Genomic DNA, 21,619 nt, shown 5'->3' with positions numbered 1-21,619 from the left:
CAAAGTAATTCAGGGTGGTTTGAAGTGAAATGATGCTTTGTAGAGAATTTTACTGACTCAGATTTCTTTACAGTGGTGGTGACAGAGAGGCCACGATGTCCACAACACAAATATAACCACTTTAAATGATATCCAAAATGACCAGTGACCCTACCTGTCAGGTTTTATACACCAATCAGGCATAGCATTCTGACCACCTCCTTGTTTCTACGCTCATTGTCCATTTTATCAGCTCCACTTACTATATAGGTGCACTTCGTAGTTCTACAGTTACAGACTGTAGTCCATCTGCTTCTCTGCATAGTTTGTTAGCCCCCTTTTACCCTGTTCTTCAGTGTTCAGGACCCCCAGGGACCCTCGCAGAGCAGGTAATATTTGGGTGGTGGATCATTCTCAGCACTGCAGTTAAAACTCCAGCAGCACTGCTGTTTCTGATCCACTCAGACCAGCACAACAAAACACCCTAACACACCACCACCACATCAGTGTTACTGCACTGCTGAGAATGATCCACCCAAATAGTACCTGCCCTGTGAGGGTCCATGGGGGTCCTGACCACTGAAGAACAGGGTAAAAGGGGGCTAACAAAGTATGCAGAGAAACAGATGGACTACAGTCTGTAACTGTAGAACTACGAAGTGCACCTATATAGTAAGTGGAGCTGATAAAATGGACAATGAGCGTAGAAACAAGGAAGTGGACATAAAGTTATGCCTGATTGGTATACGTAATGTTAATGATAGTAAAATAGTGGAAAATATACAAAAAAAAAACAAAACATTTGTTTGCCTTACAACACCCTGCAGGTACCTCTCTGCCATGAATGGATTAAAAAAAAATTGATGCCAAACCTTTCTGTCATAAGGTCTCAGACATCAGACAAGATATTCAGAACCATTTCATGTAATTAAGTTTCTGTGAAGGAGCTTTTAGAGGCAGTAAACACTTCAGACGTCTGGACGTCACCACCACTGTACACACTTCTGCAAGTTTTTCTAGAACAGCAGATCAAGCCACTCTGAATGACTTTGTTGGCATGTTAATCAGGATTTGTGAAAAACTGGTGGAGTTCCCCTTTAACATACTTTCAGTTGAAAGATTGAACATTAATTACCGACCAAAAAACGTATTGCACAGACAATTTCCTCCCTCAACACGTGTCCTTAATGAGCTAGTTATGAGCTGGAGCTGAACTATTCAACTGGTGAGCTACACTTTCACTTGTCACTTTTTGGCTATTCAAAATAAAAGAGAAAAAAAATGGAGCTCTGCAAAATTACCCTACAGTGTCACTGAAGTCTGTGAACGAGAAGTAAATAGTTCTACTTTCTTCATGTGGTCAAGAGGTTTTGTACAGTACTCACCAGATGTATCACATGGTTAGTGTGACTGCCGTCAGCTGTATAACACTGTAGTGTCGACACACACCGTATCAGACACTGCACACGTTAAACTCAGCTTCTGGTTCACCAAAGCGTAAATGCTTAGCACGAGGGTAGTCTCAGTTCCCTCGGAAGGACACTTCGGACTATGCTCAACAAAATAGAAAAATTCCAAACGCCATTCAGGACATGCTGCTGACTGGAAAAATAACACCATTAATATGGTAACCAATAACAATGCCTGGTCCTGCTGTCCAATGCAAATTAAACAGCCAAAGATCCAAATCATCTGCTTGTTTTTGATAGTAAGGGGGTTTATGTGTAAAGGCATGTGGCAAATGAGGAACATTTAAAAGACACCGGAAATGAACTGAGGTCTATGGTAAACCCTGTAAGTACCACTTGAGCACAGGTGTAAAAAAGAAAAAATAAATTTGCTGAAGTAAATGCATGAAAGTTTGAATAACAGAAAGCTTCTCTAGTCAGGCTTCTCAACAGATCCAATTCTCTATAATGTTACGCTTTGGAATGAGTGCAAAATGACTTTTAAAGCAAATATATGCATGATCAAGAACACAAACGAGAGGATAAAATCTGAAAATAACAAAAATCACCCAAAAGCTTTCATGCCAGTGCAGACCTTTGGTCTTTCCTTTGGTGAATCCAGTTGTGATGGAGATGGTTACGTTAGCAGCCCTTTCGCAGTGGGCTGGCAGTAAGTGGGCCATGGTCATGTTCACATGGATCACGTCTTTAAAGATGTGTAGCAGTGCCAGGCTCAGCCCCAGGGTAACGTAGCTGCCGCAAAGTTAGTGGAGAGCCGAGGCTGAGAGGGGTAAAAAGAGCCTTCCGTCAGCACAGTCTTCTCCAGTTTATAAGCACTGACTTTACAAACTCCGCCTTAGTCAGCTCCCAGCAGGTGTCCGTAAGGTGAAGGGTGGATGTCCGTTATTTTGAGCCAAGGTGTGACCGAAGACCTCCTTGCAACGTGTGAGGTTATCTGTTAGCGTCCAGCTGCTCCAGCTCTATAAGAAATCCAGCTCCAGAGCTTGGTGCAGCGACACCAGGTCCCCATGAGCAGAGATACGCCAGAAGGGCATGTTGTGCTGCAGAAACACAGTGTTCGTCATTTGTATAGTGTACATTAGGGTGGATGTGGTTATTTAAATATATGGACATTGAAACTCAGCATTCATTTACTGAAGCGGGTATTGTAAGTAATGCAGTGGTACGCAGATCAGCATTTAGAGATGCCCAGATGGTCCACATTTTACCCTATCCCAGGTCCCAGCACACTTGAACCAAGCCTTTACAAACACTGAAAAGCTGGTACAGGAGTGTTCAGGGCTGGGTATGAGCATAAACGTGGATCAGCTTGATGGCCCTGAGGACTAGTTTGAGAACATCTACAGTAAGGAGTATGTACTTTGGAAAGAGACTTGTCTTGACTTGTAATTTTTTGTAGGTCTTTGACTGAGTGTCTACAAAGATTTGCAAAGAATGTTGTGGCACAAGCATTTAAGCCAAAAGACCACATCTTCGCAAAGCTGCTGGCAAATTTATATTTATGTCACAAAGACAGATCGCTAAACCAGTGGAATAATGAAGCACAGATCACCTCTTATGCTAGATAAATGCAATAAACTACATGTTAAACTTTGTAATTTCCATTTTCATTTATAACAATATGAAAAAAAAAAAAAACAATGGGATACTCCTATACAATTTGTTTTGTATATGCAGACGTTCAAACAGCCAAAATGGTTAAAATGTCCTCCCCTAGTTTTCAATTTGCATAAGGGAGGATAAAATACAAGTATGACGACCGCCTGCAGCAGTTACAACACTAAAGACAAGGTCAGAGTCCTTCAAAGTCAGAATGGTCATGTGTTTGACAGATGGTATGTGCCTGCTGTACCTGCTTAGCTGCAAACTCCTCCTCTCGGCCATCTCCTATAACCACATAGGTCACCTTCTTCCCAAAGCGAGACACAATACGCTCAAAGCAGCTCTCTTTTCCTGTAAATTGAAAGAGTTGTTGAGCACCCAGTATCCATAACAAACAAAAAAAGAAAAAACAAAAAATAAGATCCTTAAACAACAGGCTTATCTAGTGCTTAATCTCGGGGCTTATTATCTCATAATTACTACAATACTTCTTTGTAGGTTAGTTATAAGAGTGAGAAAATAAATTCCAGACCACTAATCAGAGACCCGTAAGCGTCTCTGATTAGGAGTGCTGAGTGCTAATCTAGAGGTCAAAGTAGACAAAAGAGGAATTTGATCCTAAATCAGCCCACTTACTCTAAAAAGCTTTGTGAATGTGGGCTTTGGACCATCTGAGAGGTCCTTAGAGTTTGAAGACTTAACAACCCAGATGCCTCATGCATGCAATAAAGAGGCACGTTGATTCATAAAGAAAGATTCAACATGGGCTAAAAAACTACACAGTAGGAATGGATCAGACTGTTCAAATATTCAAAGTCTTAAAAAACTAAAACGCTGTTGTTGGAAGAAAACCTCTTCTGTTCTGGCTGCTACTTCAGTGACTGCTATGCTGCTAACGTGTCATAGTATGTTACTTCCTCCTTGGTACATCTACATTCTCTCAGTACCGTGTACTGCCTGTGTTCTGTTTTTTGTATTTATTGTGAGTCTTTTGTATTTATTGCACTCTATTGTCTGCACTGTGTCTATTGTATTGTTTTACACTTGTGTTCCTGTGTTGGCCCTGGAATGTTGTTTTGTTTCACTGTGTACTTCTATAGAGCTGAAATGAGAATAAAACGTCTTGAACTTGATTCATTCGGCTAACTAACCTGTATCAGCTAACTAACTCTTCAAAAACTCACAGCTTTCAAGCTAAAAGGTGTGAGGTGAAATACGACATGACAGGCTAGTAACATTAGCTGAGCTGTTTATCTTAAAGACTTTATCTTGACGCCTTTGAGCAAATTTCAAGTCACACGTCACATACTTTGGATTTGTGATCTCGGTTACAGATCTGAACATCATACTTGACTTTGAATGTTACCTATTTTAGTGGCGCTGTAGATGCTGTCGACAGGGAAAACGTCTCCCAGGCCGTAGAGGAGAACTTTAGCCAGAGCCGGGACGAGCTGAGTGGTGGTGACCAAAACATTCATACATCTACCCCTGCACACAAGACCAAAGACCATCAGCACTCAACTCAGCTTAAATGCATGTCACCACATCAGTGCATATTTCACTACTGTGCCATGTTATCTCCCTCTGCGCCAAACCATGGTTGTTTTCACTTCATTTTGCATAGCCTAATTAAGGGAAGCATCTGAATACAGTACTCTTTTAGTGGTTCTCCTTTTTTTCAAGGGTGAGATCAACATGACATTAAGGCCCAATCCCTTTTCTTCTTTTTACCTCTACCCCTTGTTCTCGAGTGTCACCCTATCCCCTTGTTACAAGGGGTAGTGGTTGAAATCTTGCCCTATGAAATGGGAAAACACTCAAATAAAAAAAAAACAAAAAAAAAAACATTGCTTCATTAACAGGCTACTAGCAGTGCTTTTAGGCGACCCAGCCCGTCTTCAGTGATAGTAGAGATGGAAAATGTTCAGCAACCTCACTGTTGGACTTTAGTTACATTTAGGGCATCATATGCCTTCAAAGAGGGGGTATAAGACAATTATTTATGATCAGCCACCGCTAATTCTTTGGTGATAAATCGGATTTGGCCTAAGCTACAATGACACAAAATGCTATATGTGCTGGAGGCTGCTTTGCAGCTGTCAATGGGAAATAATCTGAGAGAGCATTACAGCTGGATATTTGAGACAGTTTATGTCTCAATGAAATCACTTAAGAGGTTGCATAGCAGAGTTAAGGAAAACCATATGACAGAACAAAATGAGATGAACAATGACAGGTGCCTGGTTAATCCTATGTCTTCTAAAGCACTTCACTCAGAGGGATGGTAGTAAGAACACTTCTTCAGGGAGCAACTTTAAGTTCAGTGCTGCCGGTCTTACTGGCTCGGGTCCAGAGCCGCAGGCCTCACCTCGACTGAATGAGCAGGAGAGATTTGATGGCGGTGCTCAGCCAGCCATCAGTCACGGTCTCAATCTCAGAGCGCACCCTGAGCAGCAGCTCCCTCTTCAGGGGACTCAGCAGAGCTGCAGAGAGAGAGAGAGAGAGAGAGAGAGAGAGAGAGAGAGAGAGAGAGAGAGAGAGAGAGAGAGAGAGAGAGAGAGAGAGAGAGAGAGAGAGAGAGAGAGAGAGAGCTGTCAGCCAGCCAGAATTGCTAATGCTTTTTAGTCTTCTCAACCCTTTTAGAGCTGATCTAAAGTCATTCATTGTTGCTTAGAACTGAATGGACCACATCTCAGAAAACTACTTTCTTTAAATATTTGTGATGTTTCAAAACAAACTGTCCACTCTACACTCCGTACATATGGAAATTAAGCCGCCAAAGCAGCCCATTTTGAATTGTGAAGTCTGGAAAACCAACGCATTTACATCTATCTGCCTATTCAGCAGTTTAGCTCTGCCCATTCATCAGTCTGAAGGAGTGTTTCAGCCCAGACTTTTTGAATGAAGCACAGTCAATCAGAACTGAGCTAATTTACATGCATCAGTCGTAAAGGTACAGTACCAAAAAATGGCCTGTTTAGTTCTAAGGGATAAAGAGAGTTTGTAAAATTATTAAGTAAAATGAGTTACCACTGTTTTCGGTACATAAAACTACACCCATGTTATAAATGGACCTCAGTGCGGGGAAAAAGGCAAAAACAAATGCAGGATACAAGCCCTTTAACTGGAGCTGGGCGATATGGCCAAAAATGTTATCACAATAGATAAATTTCATATCGTTCAATATCGATACATATCGTGATAAATGTCAAATCATTATTTCTTTCAAGTTTGAAGGCTGATCTCTGCTCCTGAGTGGTTAATTGCTGTTTTAAACTGTCCTTTATGGTCAGAACATGAGAAACACTCGCCAAACAGTGGAACATTTCACAAATCTGTCTTGGAATAGCACGGGAAAATTTCAGGTCAGCTATTTTTATCAGCTGGAAAAGTACAGCCGCAATTTTGTAGTAGTCATAATTCAAGAAAGAAAACATTATTTTAGCTATCTGGTGACGAGCGCTTGGCTATCCCGTTACAAATGCTAAACAAGTGGCCAACAACAGTGCAACAACGTCATCTTAGTAGAAACAGCAAACATTAGCTGGCTCGGTAGGTCAGTGATGGATCACACTGCCTCACTGCCATCACTCCTACCACATCCATATCAAAGCATGTCACAGTATTCAGACACCAGCTAGCACGACTGGATTTCTCTATTGTATCGTAGTAGTTTAAGGGGTGAACCGCAATATATCTGACGCTCGCTGAGTAAAAGCATCAAGTGCAGTGTGATTCTCTCACATTTCAGACGTTGCTAAGGTATATTTGGTGACAAATTTCACTCCTTGACCCATTTATTATACATTTCTTATATTTCTATCGAGGAAAGTTACATCGCGATAATCATCATTATAGTTTTATCGCCCAGCCCTACCTTTAACCTACCAATTCTTCTGTTACAAATGCATACAGAAATTCACCCTGGTATAACAGATAAGTCACTTGAGCTTCACCTTGCTAAAGCTTTATGCTTTACTTTGTTACATAATGTCAACATATTGTTGCATTTACTGTGTTTGCCATAATGTCAGGATTTTTCAGGCACAATTTCAGCAGCTAGCTAGTGACGCAGGCTATGACGTTAACTTAGGTAGGTAGCAGTGTTAAAAGAGGTCATGTTTAGGTCAGATATTTATCCATAAAAATCTCAATTACACAACAGAAAAACAAAAATAAACAATGTGTTACCATCTGTCCTACAATTTCTTACAAGGTTGAACTGGATTTGTTGACCTTCTGTTAAGCTTCTCCAGCCTCAATGTACTCATTGGTCAATAAAATGTACATTAAAAAAATACCATTTAAAACACTGAGATGCATTAAATCCAGTTAAACGTGACTCATTACGCTCTCTTATAACCACAATGAGAATAATTTATCACAGTAACGATGAATGGTGCTTAAACCATTGTTTTGGGTAGGGGAATATTCCGACTGGACATGAAAATAACGCTGAGAAACTTCATGTTTATTTCAAGTCTAGAGCTGGAATGTGGCAGGTCTCACCTCCTACGTTCCCTTTGTATCCATTGTAGATCTCTTTGAGGCGGCGGTACCTAAAGGCCAACTTCCGCATCCACTCCACTCCTCCTTGCACTCCTGCAGTGGAGCCCTGCCCCCCTGCTCCAGCAGCTCCATTGAAGCCATCACTCGCAAAGTTATAGTTGCTGGAGGAGGAGAGTTTTAAAAAGTTTTTTTTTTTTAATATCAAGAAATCTACAAACATTCAAAAGAAAATTTGCCATGTTAAGTAAAGTAAAAATGAACGTAAAAAAATATAGCTAAAGTATAAAATGAGCCAAAAAGAGATACATCTGTGAATGTGTGCATATGGACAGGGTCTGAGAAGACGTATAATCCAGTGCTGTTTCTAATATATTACCGATTATGACTAAATTACTAGTCTAGCAATACCTTAGATCTTGTCCGTTGTCATCAGAGGCTACATCTTCAACGTGGACCTGATCACACTCCTGAACTCAGAGACATAGGGCACAGGTAAAAATCCCCACAGATCCATGACAAAAAAAATGGTTCAGCCCAAAGAGAAAGAGAGAAATAGGAGTTACCTCCAGATCATTGAAAAACAGATGAGTGTCTGCTAGCTCAAAAATCAGCTCCTCCATCTGCAGCCCCAGGTTCAGGACTGTGGCTGGGTCCTGGAGGGAGAAAAACAAAATCTAAATAAAACAGCAGAAACTACCACAACACAGAATTTATCACAACACAGCTCTGGTTCATATTACCAGACCAAGCAGCAAAACTGGCTTTTTAACATGTTTTTTTTTTTTATGTACAAATTGCCACATTAGGTAAAAACAGCTTTGGAAAGTTTGTAGATAGGGACAGGAAGATACTTGCTAAATAACACTAGTTGTGAGATGATGAAAAATACTGATCTATGATCTGAAAAAACAGATTAAAATTAGATATTTATATCCTCCTCCAGCAACTATATATAAAAAACAGTCTATTTCTTGAATTCTACATTGCGCCCCCCCACCATTGCTCAGATTTCATCCAATCTGTGTGATAGCATCCATCCCCTCAGAAGAATATAATATATGAATATAAGATAAGAATATAAGAGAGCTCAGTTTCCTTAGAGCTGATTCAGAAAGATACGTAACTGCAAATTCCAAAGAAGTTACCCTCTGTGTCTACTCTTTCCTACCCTTTCTGCATTTTCAGTACCTTGCCAAACTTCTGTGCAAATGACCCCGTGAGGAGAGAGTGGAAAATGATGATAGTTTCATCCAGATCCCACAAGAAGATTCTCTGTTGAAGATAGGAGAACAAAGGATTAAGTTAAATTACCCTTTATTAATCCCACAACGGGGAAATTCACCTCCGCATTTAACGCATATGTGCAGTGAAACACCTACATTAGGTACACTAGTGAATGCACACACACTAGGGGGCAGTGAGCACACATGCCCAGAGCAGTGGGCAGCCCTATCCACAGCACATGAGTCATATCCTGTCAGTTCAGGGGATTGAGCCTCCAGCCCACAACTGCCCCAAGTTCCAGATGAAGGTTTAGATTTAAAAAAGGGTTTACAATATCATTTTTTAAATCATTCATGTCCACACAGATTGTACCTCCAGGTCGTTGTCAGCAGACTGAGAACTGTCTGGTTTCTTGGCTTTGCCTTTAGCTTTGCTGGGAGGGTTCCTACGGGCGCTTTCATCCTGGTCTCGGGCTGCGGCAGACAGTGGAGCTCCGGCAGGCAGAGACGCACTTGCTGTGAGGGTCACATCTGGAGAGGTGGCTAAGAGAGAGAACTTGGGTCAGGTTTAAAAAGACAATCATTTTTCATAGCTCATTTTTGCCCTACATTTAACCTACTTTAGTTTTCTCCAACCATTAGCCTTCCTCACTGCACTTATTACATTAAATATTTTTAATCTGGCATATGGAATCACTTGTGTTGTTGGCATCAAGGTCCACGAGGCCGAAGTGTGCGTGAAAATGGATGCAATTTAAGTAAAACAGCAATAAGAAAAATACACTCTAAAATAATATTTAAAAAAACTTCCACTATTATTTAAATTCTATTTTTTAACTTCACGGCTATGTCCTTGCCATCGCATACTCTGCCTTTCTGCTAGTATGCGATTGTGACTTTGCTGTATGTACAAGTAAAGACTTGAACAGAAAACCTGTATCAGCATGTCACAGTGGCATTATCACTTTTCAAGAGTTTTTAAACTGGTATCTTCTGCACTCCGATTGTTATCACTGAACAGCTGGCACTGCAAACAAAATATCAGCTCATGGCACGCAAGTAAGACAACTGAAAATGTGGCTTGCATTTTAAAACACTTCAATGTGAAAAACTAAATCATTCTACATGACATCTGATGTGCAAGCGAGTGTTTTTCTGAAAGGTGGTTCTCATCTTTACTTTTTTTTCTGTATTTTTGTGCAATTCTTGTCGCTGTCTTAATTGTGGTTGCCAGTTCCCACTCTCCTTTGCCACCTGGGGGTGCTAATGTGCTTCAACTGCAGCACATGTTGCTGGCTATTCTTTTGAATTAACACTCACACTGTATCACAGGACACCTGAAGAGCACTGCTCACTTCTGTACATGTGCCCTAACAGACACACGTAATTGGTCAACAATGTTGTGAATAGAGAGGAACAAACCATTCTCCCTCACAATAAAGGCAAGCTCAATTGTGGACTCCTGGCTGAGGCTGGCTAGGGCAATCCCAGAAATAAAACAGAGGTCCCACTCTGATATGATGCACATATTTTGTCATGCATATTTTAAACTTACCTACTGCTTTTCTTAGGTTAAGAAATAGACTTGAACAGTTACTTGAATACATTTTTTGCCACAAAGTGTTTGGCCTTCTTTCAAAGCTGATTCAATATTAATTGTTGAAACAATGCAATAATCAGTCCTTTACTCAATTAATAACAATCAACTAACAGCTCTAGATTGAACCCTCCAGGCCAAATAAGTCACTAGGGAGCTCAGAGGATTTGTGTTTTACTGTAATATATTGTTGTCCAGTTTTCCCTTTTACTGGATTGTGGCATGTGAGACGATGTGGTAGAGCTGAGGGGTACCTGTGGCGCTGGGCAGGCCTGCAGAGGCACTGTTCTCGGTCTTGACGGCAGTGTAATTCGGGTCCACCACACCTGCTCCATCCCCTTCACTGCTGGGTGGAGCAGCTGGCAGGTAACTAGGAGGTGGGGCATAGTACTGGGGGAACTGGTTCTGTCCCAGAGAATTATAGCTGGAAAAGTCCTGAAAACAGAAAGGAAAAAGAAAGAACAGTCATTAAAATGTGTACATACTGTCATTCTGTCATACTGACATTCCAATGTATTGAAGTCAGTGATATTAATGATATTTATACATTCATGCCAGTCAAAAAAGATAAACAATTAAAACAAACGAGATAAAAAACGCAGAGTCCAAGTTTTTCATCTAGTAAACATAACTGCAGTTTCTTTTATTTGCTTTTATGGGTTACAATCACGCAAGTAAAATTCTACTTGAGGTATATAAATACCTGTTTCCATGTAATTTCCCTTGCATTACAATACTTGATGTGTAGTGTACTGTAATGTAACTGTCGATGTCCAATCTAATCATGAGTGTGGAGAAAATGTGATCACAAAATAGGGATGTCTAGCAGATGAGAATTATTTCAGAATTTCTTAACTCCAATATTAAGAATATTAAGAAGTTCTTCCATAACATGGAAATTTCATAACATGACATAGCTGAAAAAAAAACCCTTGGGAAAAACTTTCAAAGAAATATGTAAAAATACTTTATTTTTTATGTTTCCTTTCAGAAGGTGCTAAACACTCACCTGATGTGTAACAGTGGCTGGGGCTGTTGTAACAGCGGTGGCTGAGGGCATGTTAGTGTACACGCTGGATGTAGTGAAGCAGGAACCTAAAGCGACAACACAACACATCCCAGAAGACCCACAGAGATATGAGGAAAAGATACTGTTGCAGTAAATTGAGGAGTACTAAAAACTAAAATATTAAATCAAACGAAATATAACTTCTTTATGAAAATGAATGACACTTTTGATGAATGAATCATGAGAACGTCCTCCAATGCACAGCACTGTACTTGATGGGGATGTACATCATGACCGATAGATCTGAAGGTAGTGATTCAACTCCAACCATTTTGAAAATGTTATAACTGATTTTAACCCTTTAAGGAAGAGGTAAAAAAGTGACAACTAATGCTGTTTTATCTGATCTTTTCCATTAATCACGTGATTTAATGATTTTACTGTTACTAATGCGGACATGCATGCAGGGTTAATCCTTTGAAGGCAGATTTAAAAGAGCGGCTTTGTCAGGTTCATGAGGTGAATCAAATTAAGTAGTATTCAGTAAAGAACCCACTTATTTTTGGATAAAATAAAAGGCTATTTTCTAACTTAAAAATAACAACCGAATAGTATAATAGTGATATTAGAGATTCCATAATGTAACTGAAATGCTTCCTAAAGAACAGCAATCAAATCAAGGTCAGAGATGTACACCCATATAGTGTCTGAGGATGTTACAGTGTAATCTTCAAAAACACAGCTGTATGCCAGACTATAATCTTGTATAAAGAAGTCAGTGGCAAGCAGAGCGCTCGGCGAGAAGGCAGAAAAACAGAGGGAGTGCAGCAGCAGGCTTGCCTTGGCTGGGGTAGGAGTAGTGTGCCTGGCCCTGCTGAGTTGTGGTATAGGCTGAGCTGAAGTTGAGAAACCCCATCTGGCCAGCAGGGGGCACCTCGTGCAGCAGCCCCGGCTCGTTCTTAATGCCTGGCCACATGGCACCTATGGTCAGGCACGGACAGAGGCGTGGGCGGAGAGATGGAGCAACAGAAGAGCAAACAAAAATGATAAAATAAAAATGAATAAATAAATGGGAGGAAAAACGCAGAGAAAAATTAGAGAGCAGAAAAGAGGTGAGTTGGAAAGTGAATGAAGGAAAGTTGCAACGTGAGTGTATTAAATGGTTTAAACGCAGAGTGAGCATTCGTGTTACAGTGGCATGGCAGTGGAATCAGCTGGCAACTGAATTAATGAATGAAAACATGGGTGATGGAAAGAAGAGCAGGACAGACCGAATGGGGGCAGGCCGTACGTCTGGCCTGTTTGACTGAAGGTGCTGTACACAGCTGACTGGCCCAGAGAAGGGAAAGCCACCTGGCTTCCATAAGCAGTAACTGCAGGGCTGAAGGACATGACAGAGAGATCTGTATTTTTATCTAAATACATAGGGTGGGTGACATGGTAAAAATATAAGATCCCGAGAAGTGAAGACATTTTACAATACATGTCATATATCACAATATTTGGCTTTATCTAGGAATGCATGATGATGTTGGAATTATAGTGGTATTGGCAGAAATCTTTTTAAATATTCTTAAATAAAACAATTTCATATATATATATATATATATATATATATATATATATATATATATATATATATATATATATATATATATAAAAAAGCTATTGGCATCAGTCCACAATTTCAGTACTGTGCTTCCCTAATTTTTTCAGGAACCAATATTTTTCATGTGTATCAGCTGAGATTGATACACAAATCTTTATATAATATAGAAATTGGGAATGCATCCACCTGGATTAGCATTACAGAGAAATATGCATTTTTTGTATTGTTACAAATAGTGTAAAATGTATAAAATGCAGATATTTGGCATAATAACCCAGCGTCACCTAAACATTCTGCTTTTCCAGAGTACAACAGATTTGAAATATTGGTCAAATCTAATAATTTTTTTTCAGCAATTAACTGCCAGTACTGATATGTTTTCAATATCCTCGTGCATCCCTAGAAAACGCACCAACAAAACATCAGTGTTGCATTTAAAAAAGGTGACGCAAAAGTCACACAACTGGTAAAAATTAGTGAAAAATAAGCCACAATGGGCTGACATCCAATCTGCTACTTGTTACTATGGGGTTCATACAGTTAGGTTGTTGTTGTTTACAGGCTCTCTATAATACTGGTCTAAATATATATTTTTCATGATCCATGCAGTTGTTTAGTGTTCTAGAAGCACTAGCTATAAGCATCATATACTTCACTGTCCATAAATATCACTGTCCATCTCTAGGTTCCTATATTAAAACACTTCAGTTCTTACTTGCTTCCTTGGTAGATCTGTGAGGTATATTCAGAGGCTGTGGCTGTGAGCTCTTTGCATGTTTCAACTGGAGGGGGAAAAAACATAACATTACATGTTTTCTGATCATATTTGAACTTGTATAATACGTATAACGCCAATACCACCACCACCACCACCAATAATAATAATGATATTATTAATAATAATACCTTTATCATTATAGGAGCTATCTGTGTCACAGGTCTTGGTTCTTGATATTTCTTGATTTGACTGTTCTTGACTTCCAGAAACTGACAAACATCGAGGAAAATTTACAATGCATGTATGTGACTAACATCAGCTTAGAATCAGCTTGTTGAGTTCCTAGAGCTCTGAGGAGAAAGCAGAGAGAACTTCACTCACTTGTATCGAGGTGAGTTGCAGATGTTGGAGGGTAGGTGGTGACATCTGACCCTAAAACAGCTGGATCACTCCTGTCAGGGGAGTTACTGTTGTCAAAAGAAATCTCACCCCTGCAAAATAACAACTATGGTACATGAGACATGTGCTAAACATGTGCCTGTGCTCTCCATACATACACCAAAACACTGAGGCCCAGTGACAGAGTTAAAGTAGTCTGACGAGCCTTCAAGTGCACTTACATTTAAATGTAAATGGTGTGCTCGCTATAGAACTAAAATGGGGGTTCCTTAGGGGTTATTTAGTAAAGGCAAGAGTTACATACAGAACCAGAACAATTCAAAGAAACATCTAAATGCTTAAATTTATGCTCTTTTTGTAGAGTCCAGTAACTGTTCACCATATTTGAGCACCTGTTGTATGGGGCTTTTTAAAGAACCTATTGAAAAATGGTTCTATAGAGCACCAAAAGGGGTACTGTCACATGTGAAAGAACCTTTTCTTAGTTCTATATAGAATCTTTTTTGCAATAAGTTTATAGTGTGTGAAAATGTCAAAACAAATATTACGCAGCAAGCCAAAGAAAAAAAAATGTGTAGCTGAATAGATAAAAACAACTTTATTACTTCAATTAGAGTTAAATGGATAAAAAACTGGGCTACAGTACTGGGCAAAGGTTTTAGGCATCTGACAAAATATGTAAAGCTATTTATTTGGCAGCAAGTCTTTGTTTTTTTTAACAAAACACTATAATTAGAATAATACAAATAAAAAAAGGACAATAAATGGTGATTTGATGTCTGTCGTTGTGTTAGCTTGTATTCTTCTAACGACAGATTTTTTTGTTTTACTGTATTCCTGTTCATATTTATTCTAATGTTAAATGTTATACAGTGTTTTTATTGGCAAAACACTTACTGCCCAGATAGTTTTAAACAGTTTTTCCATGTCAGTCTAAGCTGTCTTGCACAGTATTGTATGTGACTGAGATAAGCAGCCAAAAAGGACATTGCTGTGTATTGAAATTCATTGAGGCTGTACGAGACAATTTACAACACAGTGAAAGATTAAATGAAACAGAGATTAAATGAACTGCCATCTCTGTTTTCTGCTTTGGTTAGAATCTGTCCTTTGGTTCTATCTCACCCCCCAAAACCAAAAACAAATGGCAATCCGAAAAAAGAGGGGAAAAAAAATAAACAACGCACCTTGGATCCTTGTCCTGGGTGACTTTCAGGTCATGCCGGGCTTTCTTTGCCTAATAAACATAATGGATATAACAACTTGCAACCAAAATCTCTCTTATAATAGTTTTCTGCTGTACCACACAGCAGAAGACTATGATATGATAAACACAATCCGTGTACCAATTATTCAACAAGAACACCACTTGTCCTATAAAAATTATTATTTCGTTCAGTTATAACTTTCAGCGCAGTCTAAAATGCAACCAAGACACCATAAGGGGAAACTATATGTCCAAAAGTATCCAGACACTTTTTCTAATTGTTGACACAGAACATAATCTCTGCAGAAAAGCAATAGAATGCTCTGGAGCAGGTGCACATGAGCCTAAGATGACCATTCCAGATGCCAAATACAAAGCATGGGCTAGAGGGGTATAAAACCCAACACCACTGTTCCACTGCTTTACAGCACAGTGATGGGGCTCCATCCAACACCTTTGGGATGATCTGGGGTGGCATTTGAGATCCACTAATCCAACATTTAAAACTTAATTCTCCATGTCACACATTTCTTGCAGTCATTTTAGAATCATCCACAGTTGGAAGCTCAGTAAATGTGACGGTGCCATTCGTCATGCACTCACCGGAAGTTCCAGCACGTCCTGTGGCTCCTCCATGAAGGCAGTGAAGTCCTCACTCTCTTGCTTTGAAGTGTCTGCTCACTCACTCTCTACTGCTGCTTCTGCTTTCGTGCAAGCCCTGGAACAAAAACACAAAGGTACACTCAGACAGCGTGGATGCATCTTTCTTTATATACCCTTCCTCTTTTCTCATCCTGGATGACTCGACTTGCGATTGCCCTTATCATATGTGTGATCATGAAGCTGAGTATGACGGAGCACTCAGCAGCGAAGAAAGAAAGTGCATATCTGCTGGCCGCTAATCCTCTGCACTCTACGGACAGGTGAAGTCAGCCGTAGTAGGTAACACACGTGCAGGTCACCCTTCAAAGCACACTCACCTGATGCCTCTTTACTGTTTCTGCATTCGCTCAGGGATTACAAACCCGCGTCTGCTTACATGAGCTCTAACCTACTTTTAGGGAAAAACTAGCCACCGTGTATTCTTTGTGGACTATGTCAGGGGCATTAAGTGTTTATCCACAGGCTGTCATATCAAAAGGTGGACAGGGATAAGATCTAGCCCTGATTTCATTCATTCTCACAAGACAGACATTTATATAATTGGTGTGTAAGTAAAGGAGGTAAAATAGGTCAGGAGGTCATTTAATCACATTTACAAATGATGGGAAAAAAAGCTTATGTAACTTTAGGTTTGTAGCCCTGGGAACTTAACTTATCAGACATTTACTCACAAAACATAAAATGCATTATAACAATTTGATAACACACACTTACATATACACCGATTAGGCATAACATTATGACCGCCTCTTTGTTTCTACGCTCACTGTCCATTTTATCAGCTCCACTTACTATATAGGTGCACTTTGTAGTTCTACAGTTACAGACTGTAGTCCATCTGTTTCTCTGCATACTTTGTTAGCCCTCTTTTACCCTGTTCTTCAGTGGTCAGGACCCCCATGGACCCTCACAGAGCAGGTGCTATTTGGGTGGTGGATCATTCTCAGCACTGCAGTAACACTGATGTGGTGGTGGTGTGTTAGTGTGTGTTGTGCTGGTCTGAGTGGATCAGACACAGCAGTGCTGCTGGAGTTTTTAAACACCTCAGTGTCACTGCTGGACTGAGAATAGTCCACCAACCAAAAATATCCAGCCAACAGCTTCCTGTGACCACTCATGGAGGAGTAGAGGATGACCAACACAAACTGTGCGGCAGCAGATGAGCTATCGTCTCTGACTTTACATATACAAGGTGGACCGACAAGGTAGGAGTGTCTAATAGAGTGGACAGTGAGTGGACACAGTGTCCAGCAGCACTGCTGTGTCTGATCCACTCGTAACAGCACAACACACACTAACACACCACCACCACGTCAGTGATACTGCAGTGCTGAGAATGATCCACCACCCAAATAGTACCTGCTCTGTGAGGGTCCATTGGGGTCCTGACCACCGAAGAACAGGGTAAAAGGGGGCTAACAAAGTATGCAGACAAACAGATGGACTAGTCTGTAACTGCAGATACCAATACAGAACAAATGCACATTTTATATGAAATCTTACCATCATATTATGGGTTTATGTTTTATGTGCTCTACTACTAACCGTACAGTGCAAAAGATGTATAGACCCGAGAACCCTGCTTAAAAGTATCTCGGCCGTAAGGGTGCACTCAACATAACATTAGAATAAATACAACTAAACACAAATAAATTCAATAAAGACTAAAAAGAATTTAGAAAAATTAGTTATCTTGTGAGCCAGTCTGAAGAACAAAGTTCAGTTCCAAATTTCTCCTTGATGCCCCCAGCCATCACATCAGCAGCACATTTGATTTAAGGACATAGTGACTGAGCCAAACCAAGCTTTGGATGATAACCACATTTAATACCGGGCTTCCTCAGCCCAGTATTAATGGTTAAAGGAACATACTGACATAAATAAAACCACCACTTACTATACTAATATTATTTGTATTGATTCTAATATTATTTTTCTGAGCAAATAAACACTCACTCATAAGTTAAATTGCTTTTTAACAGTAAATTTCACATGTATCTAAATCTTTGGCACGGAACTATATGTCTTGGTTTGCAATTCTGTTGGAATATCAGCCCAAAAAGTTACGCTATTTGAGTTGTATGGCTTTGTCAAGCAGGACTGCCACACTGTGGCAGCTGCCTGAGTGAGAAACCACTGCAAGCTAAGACCAATGTACTATTGATTGTGTTAAAATTAGCTAATAGGTGAGCATGAATGATAAATTTCAGTCTCCAGGGAGTGGCTGCAAAGAGGATGATGTAGTTCCACAATTACAGATTTGTTAGCCTTTCTTTACCATGTTCATCAATGGTCAGGATCGTCACAGGGACCACCACTAAGCAGGTGGGGGACTATTCTCAGCACTGCAGTGACACTAACATGGTAGCGTTGCACTGGTATGAGCAGATCAGAGACAGCGGTGCTGCTGGAGTTTTTAAACACTGTGTCCACTCACTGTCCAATCTATTAAACACTCCTACCCTGTTGGTCAACCTTGTAGAAGTCAGAGATGAAAGCTCATCTGTTGCTCCTGTAGTCCTTCTCTGATCAGTTTCGGATAGTAGATAATAGAATATTCTCAGCCCACTAGTGTGATGTGTTTAAAAACTGCAGCTAAACTGCTGTGTGCGATCCACTCAGACTAGAGCAATACTCACAACCATAGCAGTGTCAGTGCAGTGCTGAAGATGCCCACCATACAAATAATATCTGCTCGATGGTGGTTCTTATCGTTGATAACCAGGGTAAAGGGAGGGCTAAAATATTACATAGAGAAAGAGACAGACTACAATCTATAACAGAACTACAATGTGCCCCTACACCAACTGCACACTTCATTAAAACTACCTCCTTGCTTCGACACTCAACGTCCATTTTATCAGCTCCACTAACCATACAGGTGCACTATTTAGTTCTACTGTTACAAATTGTCACCCATCTGTTTCTCTGCATACTTTGTTAGCCCCCTTTCACCCTGTTCTTCAATTGTCAGGACCCCCACAGAGCAGGTACTACTTGGGCGATGGCTTATTCTCAGCACTGCACTGACATGGTGGTGGTGTGTTAGTGTGTGTTGCACTGGTACGAGTGGATCAGACACAGCAGTGCTGCTGGAGTTTTTTAAACACCTCACTGTCACTGCTGGACTGAGAACCCAAAAAATACCTGCTCTGCGGTGGTCCTGACCTTTGGAGAACAGAGTGAAAGGTGAAGCATGCAGAAAAACAAATGGACTACAGTCTGTAACTGCAGAACTATGAAGTGCACCTATATGGTAAACGGGGCTGATTAAACAGACAGTGAACGTAGAAACGAAGGAGGAGTTTCTAATAAAGTGGTCAGCGATTGTTACAACTCAGTTACACAGTTGGCTTCTAGTTTAATGCTCCGAAATTCTCAGCTAGATAGACGAAGCAACATCAGCTTCTTATTCGTCAGTTTCTTGTTAACCTAGAATTTCCTCGTTCCACCTTAAATGGTGCAGCAGTTACATTAACCTCACTTAACTGCTGCACTATTTAAGGTGGAACGGGAGAATTCGAGCAAGAAGCTGGCGAATAGGAAGCCGACATCAGCCCCGTACTATAAAGTCTGTTCTGCTAAAGCAAACGGCCAAAATAATATTTAGATGTGTAAAAAATGCTGATGTGATTTAGCCACCGCGCACCGAAGTCCAACAATGCAACTTTTCTTTTAGCTCAGGATGCTAACGGCTATCTCCCATTCACTCAGCGTTAGCCTTAGTTAGTTAGCCTAGCCGCGTTAGCGCAGCGGGTGTTACTGAGGCAAAGTAAGCGGATTAAACTGATTTTTAAAAAAAGATATTTAAGATGAATTGTGATTAAACTGCATGCTGGGCTTTTAAAGGAGAGAAACGCTTACCATGACACCGAGGTGTTCGTGTTATGCTAAAGCTAACCGGCTAACGCCCTCGCGCGAGCTCTTCTGTGTTGTCAGGGACAACTGCGCAGCAGGAAGCTCAGACTGCGCATGCGCAAACCAGAAAAATAAATAAATTTATATATATATATATATATATATATATATATATATATATATATATATATATGAAGTGAATATGATGAAAAAAGATCACTGAAATAATAATTGAGTCTACACAATACAGTATAAAGCGTGCTAGAGTATAAATCAAGTATTATGTGTATTATTGTAATATAAATGCTTGTGGCCCACATGCACAATGACAGAGCTTAAAGGGGAACTTCACAATTTTTCAAAATGTCTACATAAGTGAAAGGTTAAGATTGTAAACAAAGTCAGAGTGGTTTGATGTGAAATGCTTCATTGTAGAGATACAGATTTCACCAGTGGTGGTGATAGGAACCAGGGGTGCCAATGTCTACAACACAAATATAGCCATTGTATTTACTATGCAAAACCAATCAGTGGACCTACATGTGTCTTCTGTCTTTTATATGTAACACTGATGATGGTGAAATAGTGATAAATCTGAAAAAAAAGGGTTTTATTGGGGACTATCACAAAACTATTATAAGGCAGCGTCTCAGTCATCAGGCAAATATTCATAACCATTTCATGTCATAACTTTCTGTGAGGGAGCTTTCAGAGGCATTAAACTCTTGAGATGTCTGGTTCCTCATCACTCCTATCTCATATTCCAGGGAGCTCATTCCTGAATGTAGAGCATAGAGCAAGTTAAAGCCCAGAGTTTTCTTTTATCAGTATCTGATTAATGAAAACATTCACAAAATATATAATTAAATATCTCTTCAAGAAAATTGTGAAAAGTACTAAGTAAGTCTTAAAGAAATAATCCTTAAAAATCAAATATTCAAAATCGTCCCACTCACCCCAAACATAGCTGATGACCACAGAAATGTTTGGTCTAATTATTATTGGTCTAATTGGTGCTTCTTTAGTTTTGCACTGGACTGTGGGCTACATAGACTTTTATTAGCCACATTTTAGCTACATTACCCATAGCTCAACTCCAAAAGTAAAGAAGCAAACGTCAGACACCAAATATGTCTTGGGTGAATGACTACATTTGGGATAAGGAAGAAAACTGTGTACATTACATTTTTCAGTGAACTATTCTTTTATTTCTGTGGTTCTGACATACAGGTTGTTATGAGGAGAGTAAATGTTTGGTTTTCTTGGCTGTGTTGCTGCAGAGACCGTTTGTTTTATAATAATCATTTAGGCTTATACTTATGGAAGGTGGTAAAAGACCTAGAAATGGATGGACCATCTACTTTCTATGTGCAAACAGTCCCAATACCAGTTCACCCAGAAAAGCAATAAACAAATCACCCAGATTAAAAGTTAATTAATTTATTTAACATTTAATAAAGATCACAATTAAATATTTCATTATTCTAGGGATTTAAAACATGGATCAACAGTATAGTACATCATGGCATGTAAATAAATATACATGACAAAGTATAAAATAAAGTCATCACTTCCAAATATGGAAGAAAATAAACTTGAACTGTATTGTGGTACGTTTCTAAAGAAGGTGAAGAGCAGTATTGGTCCAATATTGAAAAACTTACAAGTGAAATGCACATGCCTCGCTGTTTATGAAGGTGCCTCTAGGAAAGGCCTTGTCTATGTAATTTAACATGATACTACCTTCCCTAATGCAATCATCTTATCTGAAAAGTAG

General features: G+C 39.8%; 1 protein-coding gene across 3 annotated transcripts; it reads right to left on the bottom strand.

Moving 5' to 3' along the window:
• Window positions 1–1,885: 1,885 nt before the first annotated feature.
• Window positions 1,886–19,937, bottom strand: eya3 (EYA transcriptional coactivator and phosphatase 3). Of its 3 annotated transcripts, none has more exons than XM_036565969.1 (19): window positions 19,849–19,937; window positions 15,925–16,039; window positions 15,302–15,351; window positions 14,097–14,206; window positions 13,904–13,984; window positions 13,713–13,779; window positions 12,660–12,769; window positions 12,229–12,369; window positions 11,389–11,474; window positions 10,634–10,814; window positions 9,156–9,325; window positions 8,748–8,831; window positions 8,123–8,212; window positions 7,968–8,026; window positions 7,560–7,720; window positions 5,419–5,533; window positions 4,417–4,538; window positions 3,301–3,401; window positions 1,886–2,488 (listed from the first exon to the last, which is right to left on the bottom strand). In XM_036565969.1, the coding sequence occupies exons 2-19, from the start codon at window positions 15,955–15,957 to the stop codon at window positions 2,408–2,410; spliced, it is 1,842 nt and encodes a 613-aa protein (XP_036421862.1). In that variant the 5' UTR covers window positions 15,958–16,039; window positions 19,849–19,937; the 3' UTR covers window positions 1,886–2,407. The 3 variants fall into 3 exon arrangements, with proteins under 3 accessions (XP_036421862.1, XP_036421863.1, XP_036421864.1); XM_036565970.1 differs by having other exon boundaries at window positions 14,097–14,167; XM_036565971.1 differs by lacking the exon at window positions 12,229–12,369.
• Between the last annotated feature and the right edge of the window lie 1,682 nt (window positions 19,938–21,619).

This window comes from Colossoma macropomum, unplaced genomic scaffold (genome assembly GCF_904425465.1).
Source record: "Colossoma macropomum unplaced genomic scaffold, Colossoma_macropomum, whole genome shotgun sequence".
Lineage (NCBI taxonomy): Eukaryota > Metazoa > Chordata > Actinopteri > Characiformes > Serrasalmidae > Colossoma > Colossoma macropomum.
The sequence above is the reverse complement of the archived record's forward strand: the minus strand, read 5'-3'. Positions and strand labels throughout refer to the sequence as shown.